The sequence below is a fragment of the Phyllostomus discolor genome, chromosome 6 (genome assembly GCF_004126475.2).
Source record: "Phyllostomus discolor isolate MPI-MPIP mPhyDis1 chromosome 6, mPhyDis1.pri.v3, whole genome shotgun sequence".
In the NCBI taxonomy this organism is placed as follows: Eukaryota; Metazoa; Chordata; class Mammalia; order Chiroptera; family Phyllostomidae; genus Phyllostomus; species Phyllostomus discolor.
This window is the reverse complement of record NC_040908.2, coordinates 84,571,821-84,584,869: the sequence shown is the minus strand read 5'-3', so window position 1 is coordinate 84,584,869 and position 13,049 is coordinate 84,571,821. Positions and strand designations below refer to the sequence as shown.

At 52.6% G+C, this 13,049-nt stretch overlaps 1 protein-coding gene across 4 annotated transcripts; it reads left to right on the top strand.

Moving 5' to 3' along the window:
* The first annotated feature begins 292 nt into the window (after window positions 1-292).
* ANKK1 (ankyrin repeat and kinase domain containing 1) lies at window positions 293-12,727 on the top strand. Of its 4 annotated transcripts, none has more exons than XM_036028546.1 (8): window positions 293-550; window positions 5,874-6,168; window positions 7,337-7,488; window positions 7,722-7,771; window positions 8,387-8,542; window positions 9,184-9,302; window positions 9,942-9,978; window positions 10,661-12,727. In XM_036028546.1, the coding sequence occupies exons 1-8, from the start codon at window positions 369-371 to the stop codon at window positions 11,965-11,967; spliced, it is 2,298 nt and encodes a 765-aa protein (XP_035884439.1). In that variant the 5' UTR covers window positions 293-368; the 3' UTR covers window positions 11,968-12,727. The 4 variants fall into 4 exon arrangements, with proteins under 4 accessions (XP_035884439.1, XP_035884436.1, XP_035884438.1 ...); XM_036028543.1 differs by having other exon boundaries at window positions 300-550; window positions 10,664-12,727; XM_036028545.1 differs by lacking the exon at window positions 293-550 and adding an exon at window positions 558-768.
* Window positions 12,728-13,049: the final 322 nt, after the last annotated feature.

Genomic DNA, 13,049 nt, shown 5'->3' with positions numbered 1-13,049 from the left:
ATTAAATAGGGCCAACTTCTTGCCAGACTCCTGCTTCCAACTTCAGGACAACTTCCCCTCCCCGCACCATCTCTAGCTCAAGGGGTGAAAGAGGGGGTGAAAATCACAGGCTGAGACTGAGGGAGGATGCGGGGGCTGGAAGGCGGTCTCTTAGGGCTGCTTCGGAGGGACATGCTCAGGTCCCAGGCCAGGTCCCTGGGGCCTCAGGGCTCAGGTTTGGGTTTGCAGCACCCCGCCCTTACAGCCCAGGCTCGGCTCCTCCTCGTGTGGAAGGAGGGGGGGCCGGCTCTCCTCCCCATTCGCAGCCTCCCGCTCTGGCCACTTCGGTGGTGCGCCGGGCCTGGAGGGGCCGCGGGCCGCGCGTCCCCATGGCCATGGGTGTAGAGCAGCGTCTGGGCAGCCTCGCCCTCTTCACCCGCGACGACTTCGAGGGCGACTGGCGCCCGGTGGCCAGCGGCGGCTTCAGCCAGGTGTTTCAGGCACGGCACAGGCGTTGGCGGACCGAGTACGCGATCAAGTGCTCCCCCTGCCTTCTGCCAGAGGCCACCAGGTCTGTCTGCCCTCCATCCCCTCCCCTCTCACCGCGGAGAAATTGAGCGCCGAGAGCTCCCCAGGTTGGGGCCCGCAGGGCTGAGGCTGAGGACTGCCCCTCAGCGTTTCTAAATTCTGCCCGTGGCCTGAGTTCCCCAGGCTCAGCGCGTCTTTGTTTCTGTAACTGAAATGCATTTGGCACACCACACCTGTTTGTGGAATCCACAGAGGTCACAGGTGAGCAGGAACTACCCTCCTGAACGCCTTTGTCTCACCTGACCTCCCAAACTGGTCCTGCCTCCTTCGTTCTAGTGCCTTCTTCCTTCTGGGTGTCAGGGTAGTGAGGACTGCTCTTGGTGGCTCTCTGCCACCCTCCTATCCACCCTCCAAAATCTCAGGGCAGGCAGGGCTGGGCTGGTTGAGAGACCGTGGCACTTGGCTCAGTGATGCTGTGACCTGTGGGGAACCTCGTCTCCTTTCCGTGGCCATCTGAGGGGGCCCTGCCCAGGCAGTGCAGGGGGGAGGGGTCTGAGGGGATGGAGATCCTGTCCAGGCCACCTGCTACTCTCAGGTAGTTCCTGCTGGGAGGTCAAGCCTGGACTGTTGCAATTTCTTTCTTTTTGCCCCTGACCCCTCCCCCACTCTCACCACGAGCACCTCTTACCCACTGTTTCCACCTCTCTCTGTCTTTTCATAGAGACAGACTCCAGTCTCATGCCCACCAGATTTGCCGGTCCTGGCTGGCCATGCGCTTGCTCCTTTGACAGCCATGATGTGAAATTTGAATGCAAAAACCATGTCTTTCTCCCAAGGCTCCTGGGCCTTCAACTGGAGAGCCTGGGAGGGAGCACCTCCTATTGGCATCCTATTTTAGATGTTCTTTGTCATGTTCTCTGAGTCCACCATGCAAGTTCCCAGGACACAGCTTCGACACACTCAAGCTTGTTCTTTCTCCAATTCCCAGACTCCCACCTGCTTCTAGAATAAGGCAAAGTGAGAGAGTCCCAGACTCACATACTTCCTCCCTTAACTTCCTCCTGTTGCTTTGGAGTAGAGACAGATTATTCTAGGATTTGTGTCTTTTTGGTAGAGAACTAAAGGAGACAGATGGCATTGACAAGACTACCCTGTTGGACACTGACAGGAACTTCTGCCACTTTCCTTTCTATGTCCCAGGAGCTCCCTGAGTGGAAGGGGCTCAGGGACTTAACAGTAATTAATACCTGCTATGTGTCGAGTACTATACTAGGAGTTTTACATGTGTTCTTTCAGCAGATCCTCCTTCCAGCTCCTCATTCATTCATCCACTTGACAGATGCTTATTGCCCTTCTACTGTATGTCAGGTGCTGTGCTAGACCCCGAAGTATAATGATGGATGCAACAGATATGGCCCTGTTTTCCTGGAGCTTGCAGCCTGGGGGGAGAAAGACATTGATCAGCTAACTCACATGTGAATGTAAATATGCTACTGTGAGAAGTATTACAAGAAAGGAGAGATATGCAGATCTGTGACAACTTATTAATAGAGCTTGACTGAAATCAGAAAAAGGCTTTCCTGAGTAAGTTATGCTTGAGCTGATATGCGAAGGATGGGTATGAGTTAAGTAGGTGAAGAGGAAAAAACTCTCCAGGAAGAGGCAACAGAATGTGCAAAGGGCATGTGGCAGGAGGGGAATACTAAGTAAAGGTGGGAATGGCTGTTGCGATTGGAGTTGAGAGAAGGGGCGCAGTGGAAAGCTCTGAAGGATTTGCAGTCAGGCCAGGGGTGGTGGTGACATGGAGGAATCGATCAGAATCGCAGTGTGGAGAATGGGTTGGGAGGGCAGATGGATGCTGCGCCAGTTAGGAGACTGTTGTCATCATTCAGACTCTCAGAGTCGGACTGGCGTGTTGGCAATTGAGTGAAAGGGATAGATCATGCAATATTTAGGAGGTAAAACCCACTCAGTTTGGTGAGGGGTTGGCTATGGGGGCCACAATGAGGAAGGGAGTGTCAAAGCTAACTCGATGTCTGGCTTGTCCGAAAAACAGGGGTCCACTAGAACGTCTATTCTGTGAGAGCAGAATCTGTTTGTTTTGTCCACCGCTGTGGCTCCAGTGCCGGGCACACAGTTGATGTTCAGTAAATATTTGTTGACAGTTAACAAACAAAACATGAAAAGAGGCCCAGGTGTGAGGAGGAAGATCATGGGCTCAGTGCTGTACATGTTGAGAATTGCAAGTAGACTTCAGAGTGAAGGTCTGAGCTAACGACATAAAATTTGTGACTCGTTTGTTATTTGTCACTGGAGCTAGAGCATGGATAGTATTCATTCGTTTTAAGCACCAAGTGAAGAAACCAAAATCTCTCCCTCCACGGAGTTTCTCATCTAATGGAGGAAGATGATAAATAAGTAAATAAGTAAACAAACAGACAAATAAATAATTTTATCTATAGCACTTACAACCACCTGATATTTTCTTGATTAAAATACCTAAGAAGAGTTGAGTTGTTTAATCTTCTAAGAACATATTTGATCTAGAAATATTAATTTGTTGGCCTTCTGTGTATGGGGGGATGAGGATTGCCAGAGTTGGAGTAGGGTTGCTATTTTATGTAGACTAGGTACCTTACTAATTAGGTATTTCCGAGTGGAGATTTGAAGCAAGGAAAGAGCAAGCCATGTGGCCCTCAGGGAGACAAAAAAGCAAGTGCAGAGGTCCTGGGATGGGAACACACTTGACACGGTGGAGGAGCAGCAAGAGGCTGATTTGGCAAGAACAGAGGCAGGGAGTGATCAGCAGGAGTTAAGATCACGTTGCTGTGTCTGGAGGCAGATCACGGAGGACTTTGTAGGCCATTAGAAGAACCTGGGCTTTTACTGTGGCTGAGAAGAGAGCCCCTGGGAGGTTCTGAGTGGAGTAGTGACATGCTCTGACTGGCATATGGACAGTATCACGCGGGCTGCGGGGTTGAGAGTAGATGGTGGAGGGGAAGGCAGAGAAGCAGAGAGGCCATTTAAGAGGCTTGGGCCAAGATGCCAGTGGGAAAGGTGGTGAGAAATGGCCAGGTTCTTACTATACTTTAAAGGTAGAGCTGACAGGATGTGCTGAGGGACAGCGTGTGGGAAGGAGAGGACAGGACGAGAGGGTTCAGGATGACGTGAAGACCTTTGAGGACTGGGAGGTGGAGACCCCACTCACTGAAATGAGGAAGGCTGAGGAAGAGCAGGTTTTAGGGAAGAATCAAGAGTTCACCTCTAGACACATTAACTGGAGAGGCTCACATCACCTAGAAGCAGAGCACAGAGTGAGAGGATGAAGGGAAAGGGCTCGGGACTGGGCCTCGTGGCCAAGTGACAGGACAGGAGCCTGCGAGGGGAACTGAGAGGAACCGAGAGGAACCGAGAGGAACCGAGAGGAAGTGGCCAGAAGGAGAGGGAGAAATCCTAGAGAGTGTGGGCACATGGCTGAGGTCAGTGAATGTTTCGACATAAAGGAATGAGAGATCTGACCTGTGAGCCAAGAACTGAAGATCGTTCACAGGCTAGAACAACTTGGGGGCATTGGTAACTTCAGCAACAGCTGTTCTGTGAAGTACTGAGACCAGAAAGCAGATGAAAGGGTGGTGGGAGGGGAGGAGAAGAGCGAGACAACAGGCATGGCATGTGTATTCAGGAAGTCTGGATGTCAAGGGGACCATGCCATCACTGTTGTCCCAGCTCACAGTTAAGAAACTGAGGTGCAGAGAGTTTACCTGCTCAAGGTCATGCAGAGAGTAAGTGGTGAAACTGGGGTTTGAAATCAGGGCCAAGTGCTCTCAGCTCCCTTGATTTCTTTCCACTTCATGACAGGCGTCTCAGTTCCTGTGACCTCAAAAGAACGCAAGGAGATGAGTAAAAATATATTGCAGAGGTGGAGGGGAGCTCTCTGGAACAGCAGAGAAGCAGAGACAAGAACAGAACCTAGACTAGCCAGCCTGCCCAGACTTGAGGAAGAGCAGCTGGCTTTCCTGGGTTCAGGAGGGTCTGGCTGGCTTCCCAAGGAGTCTGTGTGAGCACGTTCCCAGCAGCATATGACTGTGGTGACAACACAGCTTTGCAAACACTGTGATTATTTTATTTTATTTTATTTTATTTTATTTTATTTATTTTATATTTTATATTTTATTTTATTTATTTATTTCATTTCATTTTTCTATGTAGCCATTTTATTTTAAATGTCCTTTCTCCCTAATCCTCATCCCACCATCCCCAAACAATCTGTAACTATTTGCATGTTTTACTGCTCTGTGGATACATTCAGTGAAAAGAGCCAGAGGGTTTGCACATGCTTATTTTCTAAAGCCTTCCCTTAAGTCTTTACTTCTGTTAGTGTCAACAAAGGTGTATTATGCTGTGCATGGTAATGTGCTGTGGGGAGTAGCTAGAGGAATGGTTATAGCATATAAACAGGATACCATATGGCTATTACAGTTCTTGCTTTAGTACAGTAACAATGTAGGAAAGTGCTCGGGCTATACCACAGGGAAAAGCAGATCTCAGACCAGCCCACACTGTGTGACAGAAAGGGAGAGAGAGGAGGCAGGAGTGAAAAGAAGGAAGAAAGGGGGACAGAGACCTTGGAAATGTATTGCAAAAGAATATACTGAACTATTAACAGAGGCCAACTCTGTAAGGTTAGATTACGACAATTCTTTTTTCTTTATAACTTCCTCTATTTCACCCTGGCTGGCGTAGCTCAGTGGATTGAGCACGGGCTGCGAACCAAAGCATCGCAGGTTGGATTCCCAGTCAGGGCACATGCCTAGGTTGCAGGCCATGGCCCCCAGCAACCACACATTGATGTTTTTCTCTCTCTCTCTCTCTCTCTCTGTCTTTCTCCCTCCCTACCCTCTCTAAAAATAAAGTCTTAACAAAAAAAACTTCCTCTATTCCTTAGAGTTTCTATGAAGTATGTGTATTGCTTTCATAGTCAAAATGGCAATAAGTAATATTTTAAAGCAGAGGCAGGAGGCACAATATTGGTCTTCCAGGGCTTGCAATACACTGGGGGAGATATAGAAAAGCAGCCAGAATAAATGACAGGCTTTTTGTGGCTATTTCTATTAGAATGAACTTGCTCCTAAATTTGTAAACTCCTTACTTCCTGTTTCGCCCCCCCCTCCCAGCCATCTAGATCCTAATCCATGCATCTTACTGGGCATTGTTGCTTGTCTCTCTTTCCTCCTCTTAGAACTCACAAGCTCCTGAGGCTTCTCTGGGTCTGCACAGCCTGGCATCAAGTTTAGTGTGTGTGTTCAGCTAGTTGTTCCTGTACTAATGGGTCACTCCTTCCATCTCTCACTGCTCCCCCTCCATAGCTCTGATGTGAATTGCCTCATTGAAGAAGCAACCAAAATGGAGAAGATCAAGTTTCAGCACATTGTGTCCATCTATGGGGTGTGCAAGCAGCCCCTGGGCATTGTGATGGAGTTCATGGCCAATGGCTCCCTGGAGAAGATGCTGCCCACCCACAGCCTCTGCTGGCAGCTCAAATTCCGCATCATCCATGAGACCAGCCTGGCTATGAACTTCCTCCACAGCATTAAGCCACCTCTGCTCCACCTTGACCTCAAGCCAGGCAATATCCTCCTGGACAGCCACATGCATGTCAAGGTAAGGGCCCTGGTCAACCCCTGCTCCCCTTTTACTTTGGAGTCTCCTCCAAGTAAGCAGGATTATCTACCTGTCTGAATGGCCTGTCAGGAGGTTTGAGTAGCTTCCTTCATGGTCAGATACTGAAGGCAAAAATCACAGCTAAAACAGAGGTAGATGAGCAGTGAAACTTGGCACATGAAGCAGCGTGTCAGGATGCCTGCAATAAGCCTCTTTGGGCCTTGGTCTTCCGTTTCTCATGTGTGTAGAAGAACCTCTGTCCTTCTCATTCTGTGCTTCAGTGAGGACGTGTGTAAATGAGTTGGCCCTATAAAGAGCCACGGTGACCATTTTTGTCTGTTCCTAAAACATGCCACACTCGTGTTCTGCTCCAGGACTTCTGCACATTCTGTTCCCACTGTCAGGAATGGTGCTCCTCCACTCCTCTCTTTATCTAGCGAAGGACTACTCATCTTTCGGCTCTCAGCTTAAAAATCACCTCCTCAGGCAGATTTTCCCTGATCGACCCCACCGGCCCCCGTTGTATACCCTTATTGTACCTCTGTCTCTTCATACTGTTAACCCTACCTGTAAGTATATAATCACATGTGAAACTGTTTTATTAGGGACTATACACCATTTCTGAATAACCACTTAGGACAGTGATGGGTGTGATGGTTCTCATCTTTTCTATCTTCTGTCTGGTCCTCAGTACCCAGCTTGGTTGCCACTCACTGAATCAGCAGTTGGTGTATGAATGAATCAATGGGAGGAGCAAAGAGGGACAAATATTCACAGTATAAATGCTTCAGGGCCTGTGGAGGTGGATGCACAGACGCTCACCAAAGACAGCAACTTTATCCATAGCCCCTCTGGATGAATGCAGCACCTATCAAGTACTTACTATGTGTCAGGCATTTCCCCAAGTGTTTTTTGCATATTTGTTCATTTAATGTTCATAATAGCACTGTTAGTTAAGTACTCATACTAGTTCAGTTTTATAGATGAGGAAACCGAGGCTCTGAAGAGATAAGTAACTTGTCCAAGACCATCCAGGTATTATGTGGCAGAGCTAGGAAACAGCTCATGTCCTTAATCACCACGCTGCACTGGAAATGGGGTGAGAAACCAAGGCCGTTTTCTGGAGGCAAGACTGTTCCCCCTGTCCCCACCTCTGGCTTCCTCCCAGATCTCAGACTTCGGCTTATCCAAGTGGATGGAACAGTCAACCCGGATGCAGTACATTGAGAGGTCAGCTCTGCGGGGCACCCTCAGCTACATCCCCCCTGAGATGTTTCTGGAGAGTAACAAGGCCCCAGGGCCCAAATACGATGTGTACAGGTGAGAAGGAAGCTGGGCTCCAGCTCCATACACAGGAAGTAGCTTGTTGTCAACCACCCTGCCTGACCCCGTGGCCCAAAGGGCGGGCAGGACAGGGTTGGGGTCTGGCCCTCCCTGCATACGTGGGAGGGGGAATGTGAGAGGGACTGGTCGGAGAGGATTTGCCTGGGGCTTTGTGGTCCGTGGGGCCCCCTGGCCCGGGCCGCTCAAGCAGTACTTTCCCCCGTCTGCAGCTTCGGGATTGTCATCTGGGAGATACTCACTCAGAAGAAACCATATTCAGGTAGCAGATGGCAGTGGTCCCTTCCGATGGGGTCCTAGAAGGGGTTGTGGGGGGCTGAGGGTTCCCCCCAATACAAACCAGTGGCAGGCTTGTGTTGTCAGAACTATCTTCTCGTCAGAGGTTCACATCTGCACCCTCCTTCCTTCCTCTGCCTACTTTCTCTCTTTCTCATCTTACAGTAAAAGGCAGGGCAAACATCAGCCATGGGCCTGCCATCTTTCTGGCTGTAGTTCCTCTGCTTTCAACGTGATCTTTCCTGCATCACCCACTCCCACCCCTGCTGCCTGGCGTGCCAGGTATATACACAGTCAGGAGACTGGGATAATTCAAGTAACAAGGTTGAAAGTCAAGTTTGTAGCGAGGCCTGTTGGCCAGCCCTGCTGTCTTTGGACAGCAAAGGTCTATAGGTTGGGGTTATGTCTGATCTTGGCTTGGGAGGTGGCTGGAGCTGGACCAGAGACTTAGAACCTAAAGTGGCCTGCAATCTATTCACTCTCCATGCATTTGTGGAGGCTCTGCTGGCTGCACCACCCCACGGGGCCCTCCAGAGCCCCACCTCCTGCCCAGCCTCCTGCCCAGCCGCCCCAACTTGCACAGCTGGCCCTTCTCTCACAGGCCTCAACATGATGAACATCATCGTCCGAGTGGCTGCAGGCCTGAGGCCCTCCCTACACTTTGTCTCCGACGAGTGGCCAGGGGAGGCCCAGCAGATGGTGGACCTGATGAGGTGCTGTTGGGACCAGGACCCCAAGAAGAGGCCCTGCTTTCCAGGTTCTCATCCAGCCTGACCTGCTGGGGGACTGGGCAGTGGGGTGAGGCTGGGGTGTGAGGGGGCCAGGAGAGGAGATGGTGGAAGCCTCAGACCACTCCTGAGGGCTCTGCAGAGAGAGGCCTGCAGGGCATGGGGGCAGAACCTGGGCCTCAGAGCTGGGAGGGTGGCAGGGGGTGGGGACCGTCAGCAGGGGGCTGTGCTGGGAGTTGATGTGCACCTCTGTGGGAGGCGAGGAGCAGCCCTTGTTGCCCTAAGGCAGCTGGGCCTGGCTCTGGTGCTGCTGAGTGCTCACATGTGAGATGCTCCCAGTTCGGTCACCAGCACGGGCAGACCTTGAAGTTACCCAGTCCTTAGGAACTATGAAAACATGCACATCAGTGTGAGCGTGTGCATTTCAGAGAGCACCTGGTCCTTCTCCTCTTCTTATGGAAAAGGACTGACCCTCAGAGGGCCAGTGACTTGCCAAAGGTGGCCCTGTGGAGCCAAGGCTAGGGCCCATCTTTTCTGCCTCCTGGTGCCCGTGTGTGGATGTGTGTGTGCCCAGGAATGGGGGGACACAGGAAATGTAGGGTCTCCCAGATGGGGAAGGGACTGCTAGTCTGCATGTTGCTTCTTTTCCCCTCTCTCCTTTGTGGAGCAGACATCACAGTTGAGACCGACATGCTGCTCTCCCTGCTCCAGAGTCCTGTGGCAGACCCCGAGAGTGAGGCCCTGGCCAGGAAGGTGTCCTGCAAACCATCTCTCCGCCGGTCCTGGGAGGTGAGTGTAGTGGGCTGGGTATGGTCTCCGGCAGGTGGTGGCACTGAGTGCATGAATCAGAGTGGCCTTCACAAGGCCATGCAGCTGAGGGGGAAGTGGGGACACAGCCCACACTCTGCAGGCCAAGCCAAGCAGCCCCCCTGGGGACACCGTTTCCTAAGTTGTACAAAGGCTCTCCAAGGGCTGGTAGTGGCCGTGGCTCAGCCCCTGAGAAAGACTCAGCTTCCCTCAAATGTGTGAAGTGAAGCAGAGCCCAGTTCTTCAGAGGGAGCCCTTGGCTCTCCCAGGCTTTCCCACCATGGGCACCAACACCATCACTCTGTTCTCCTGTCCATTCCCTAACACGGGGACCTGCATGATTAGTGGGGGGCTCCTGGCTGAGCCCAGACAGCCACCCTGCTTTCCATACAGCCCAAGGGGAAGTCAAGGCCCAGGCCACCCCTTTCAGGCAGGGTGCTCAGGGTTTTCCTCTAGACATAGCTGTTGGTAGGAATGGCGTAGGAGGGGGTCTCCTAGGACAGGGTGGACGTGAGTCCTAACAGTGGCGGAGAGCACTGGAGAGAGGGGAGGAGTGGAAGATGGCATGGACCAGAACTGCCCTGCTGATCCACCTTATGTCTTCTGGTTCTCCCTCCCCAGGTCAGTGAGGAGGTCAGCCAGGAGCTAACCGACAGTGGTGAGTCCAGAGTGCCACAGCTCGAAGAGAATTCATGGTGGAGGAGAAAATAGAATCCAACCATACCCTTTCTCCAGCTTCCCTGGCCTAGGAACTAGAGAATGAAAAAAGCAAACTCATGTCTTGGCCACTCTAAACTAATTAAATCAGAATCTCCGGGGGATGTTGGTCTGACAGTAATTTTTTTAAAGAAGTTGTTGCTTTTAATTCTAATATACCACTGGGCAGAGCAGGAGGAAGGCAAGTCCTAATGGCCTCAGGAGTTCAGATCATAGAGCCCCACAAATTTATTTTCAACTTGCATTTATTTGTGCCAAACATTCCTCTGAAAGTTCTCACCTGCATAATTTGTCCTCACAATGGTAGTACGAGGTGGGCATTATTTGTGTCCCCTTTAAGGATCAGGATGTGGGGCTCAAAGAGTCAGAGGGTTGACTAGGTCATATGATGCTGAGGGGTGGGGATCAGACTTGCACTAAGGCCTCTTTCTGTCTCGTTTATAAGGGGAGAGCTGTCAGAGTCAGATCTCTCGGACAGGGAGTCCTGCACAGGGATCTGTGATAAGCAGGAAAGACCCTGCTATGGTTTCTGTTCTTGGATGGTACTTCCAGGAGGCAGGGGGATGGCTGAGATGACCTCTGGACAGGCCAGAGGTCTTTTTTCAACCCCCTCTCTCTCTCAGCAGACTCAGGAGACCACTTGAAACGGGTTCTGCAGCTCTTGGACAGTGAAAGTCTTGTGGCCAGCAATGAGGAGCTGTGCATCTGTGAGAACAAGGTCACGCCCCTCCATTTCCTGGTGGCACGGGGCAGCGTGGAGCAGGTAAGGCTGCTGCTGGCCCATGAGGTTGACGTGGACTGTCAAACAGCCTGTGGCTACACGCCCCTCCTCATTGCCGCCCAGGACCAGCAGCCTGATCTCTGCGCTCTGCTCCTGGAGCATGGTGCCGACCCCAACCTGGCAGATGAGGATGGCTGGGCCCCATTGCACTTTGCAGCTCAGAACGGGGATGACCGAACCGCCCGCCTGCTCCTGGATCATGGGGCCTGTGTGGATGTGCAGGAGCATGAGGGGTGGACCCCATTCCACCTGGCTGCTCAGAACAACTTTGAGAATGTGGCACGACTTCTGGTCTCCCGCCAAGCTGACCTCAACTTGAGTGAGGCTGAGGGAAAGACCCCTCTCCACCTGGCTGCCTACTTTGGCCACGTCGGCCTGGTCAAGCTGCTGACAGGGCAGGGGGCCAAATTAGATGCTCAGCAGAGAAACCTGAGGACACCACTGCACCTGGCAGTGGAGCGAGGCAAAGTGAGGGCCATCCAACACCTGTTGAAGACTGGCGCAACCCCCGATGCCCTTGACCAGAATGGCTATAGTCCACTGCACACTGCGGCCGCTAGGGGCAGATACCTTATATGCAAGATGCTACTTAGGTATGGGGCCAGCCTGGAGCTGCCAACCCAGCAGGGCTGGACACCCCTGCATCTAGCAGCCTATAAGGGCCACCTGGAGATCATCCACTTGCTGGCTGAGAGCCATGCAGACTTAGGGGCTCCCGGTGGCATGAACTGGACACCCCTGCATCTGGCTGCCTGCCACAGGGAGGAGGCAGTAGTGGCAGCGCTGCTGCAATGTGGAGCTGACCCCAATGCTGCCGAGCAGTCAGGTTGGACACCCCTCCACCTGGCGGTCCAGAGGGGTTCCTTCCTGAGCGTCATCAACCTCCTGGAGCACCATGCAGATGTCCATGCCTGCAACAAAGTGGGCTGGACACCCGTCCACCTGGCTGCCCTGAAGGGCAACGTGGCCATCCTCAAAGTGCTGGTCAAAGCTGGTGCCCAGCTGGACATCCAGAATGCAGAGGGCTGCACACCCTTGCAGCTGGCCCTCCAGAGCCAAAGGCAGAGCATTATTGCCTTTCTAGAGGGCAAGGAACCCTCACTGGCTGTTCTGGGCAGTGCTGAGCCTGGAGACCAAACAGAAGTGTAGATGACCTGGGGTCTCCCTACCATGAGGAAAAGCAGTTGTGGGAGGTAAAGCTGGGCTCCTGGCAGGGTCTTCCCTGTACTTGCCATCTGCCCCTTTGCCCTCAAGAAGAAACAGGAACCTGGTCCCCTAGGTGGGGGAGGGACAAGGAGAAGCACACTGAGCCTGTAGCTGGGGAAAAGCCCTGTCTTGGAGAGGTCTTTCAACAGCCTGTCCTGGCACATCTCCCGCAGACACCTGGCCTCCTCCTCCTGTACCTGAACTCAAGGCCCCAAAGTGAATTCCTTTTTCATTCCCAAGACTTCTGCCACCTTTGCCAGTCACTCTGGGCTCATAGGACCCTTTGCATCCTTGGAACCATTGCTGAAGACAAATGGAGGCACAGAGGAGACAGGAGTGCTTCCTCCCAGCTCAGGTCTGTGTGAGCCGATCCCTTCCAGGGTGGGGCCCGGAGCACCAGGCACCCATGCTTTGCGCAAGGGGCAGGAGCTAAAAGTTCACAGGAAAGTCTGCTTATCGTTTAAAGCCCCAGCCAGTCCCCTGTTGCTGCAGTGACCGCACCTTCCTGGTAGCCCTGGTCCCAGAGCCTGGGCCTCCCACACTGTCTCTTGGAGGGGAAGGAAGGTGGTGCTCCCACTGCCCACGGGTGATCCTGTGTTGGATGTGCAGTCCCTGGTCTCCCTGACCCACCCTTTGCTGTGCCCAGTTATATGTCTAAGTCCAAACCCCAGAGTTAATAAAACTGGATTTGAGCCCCCCTTTAGGGATAGATTGGCATGTGGAGCAAGGTTGTATATAGGAGCCAGTGGTGTTAGCACGGGGCATGTGTGTGTGTGAGCTCACGCAGGGGGCAGATGCGGGCAGTAGGAAGGGCAGTGATGGCAAGGAAGAGGTTTCCTGGGCTCCATGTGGAGCGCCCTGCCAGCAGCAGCCTAGAGCTCTGTCCTGTGACCACACCCTGGCCACCCATCAGCTGGCCTGGCCCGTCTGTCCTGCTGGTTATGGGGCAGGTCAAGACAGGGTTGGGGCTGCCCACACTAGCCTTGTGTGACTGAGCCCTGGCTCAGCAGCCAGCTGGTACCTGC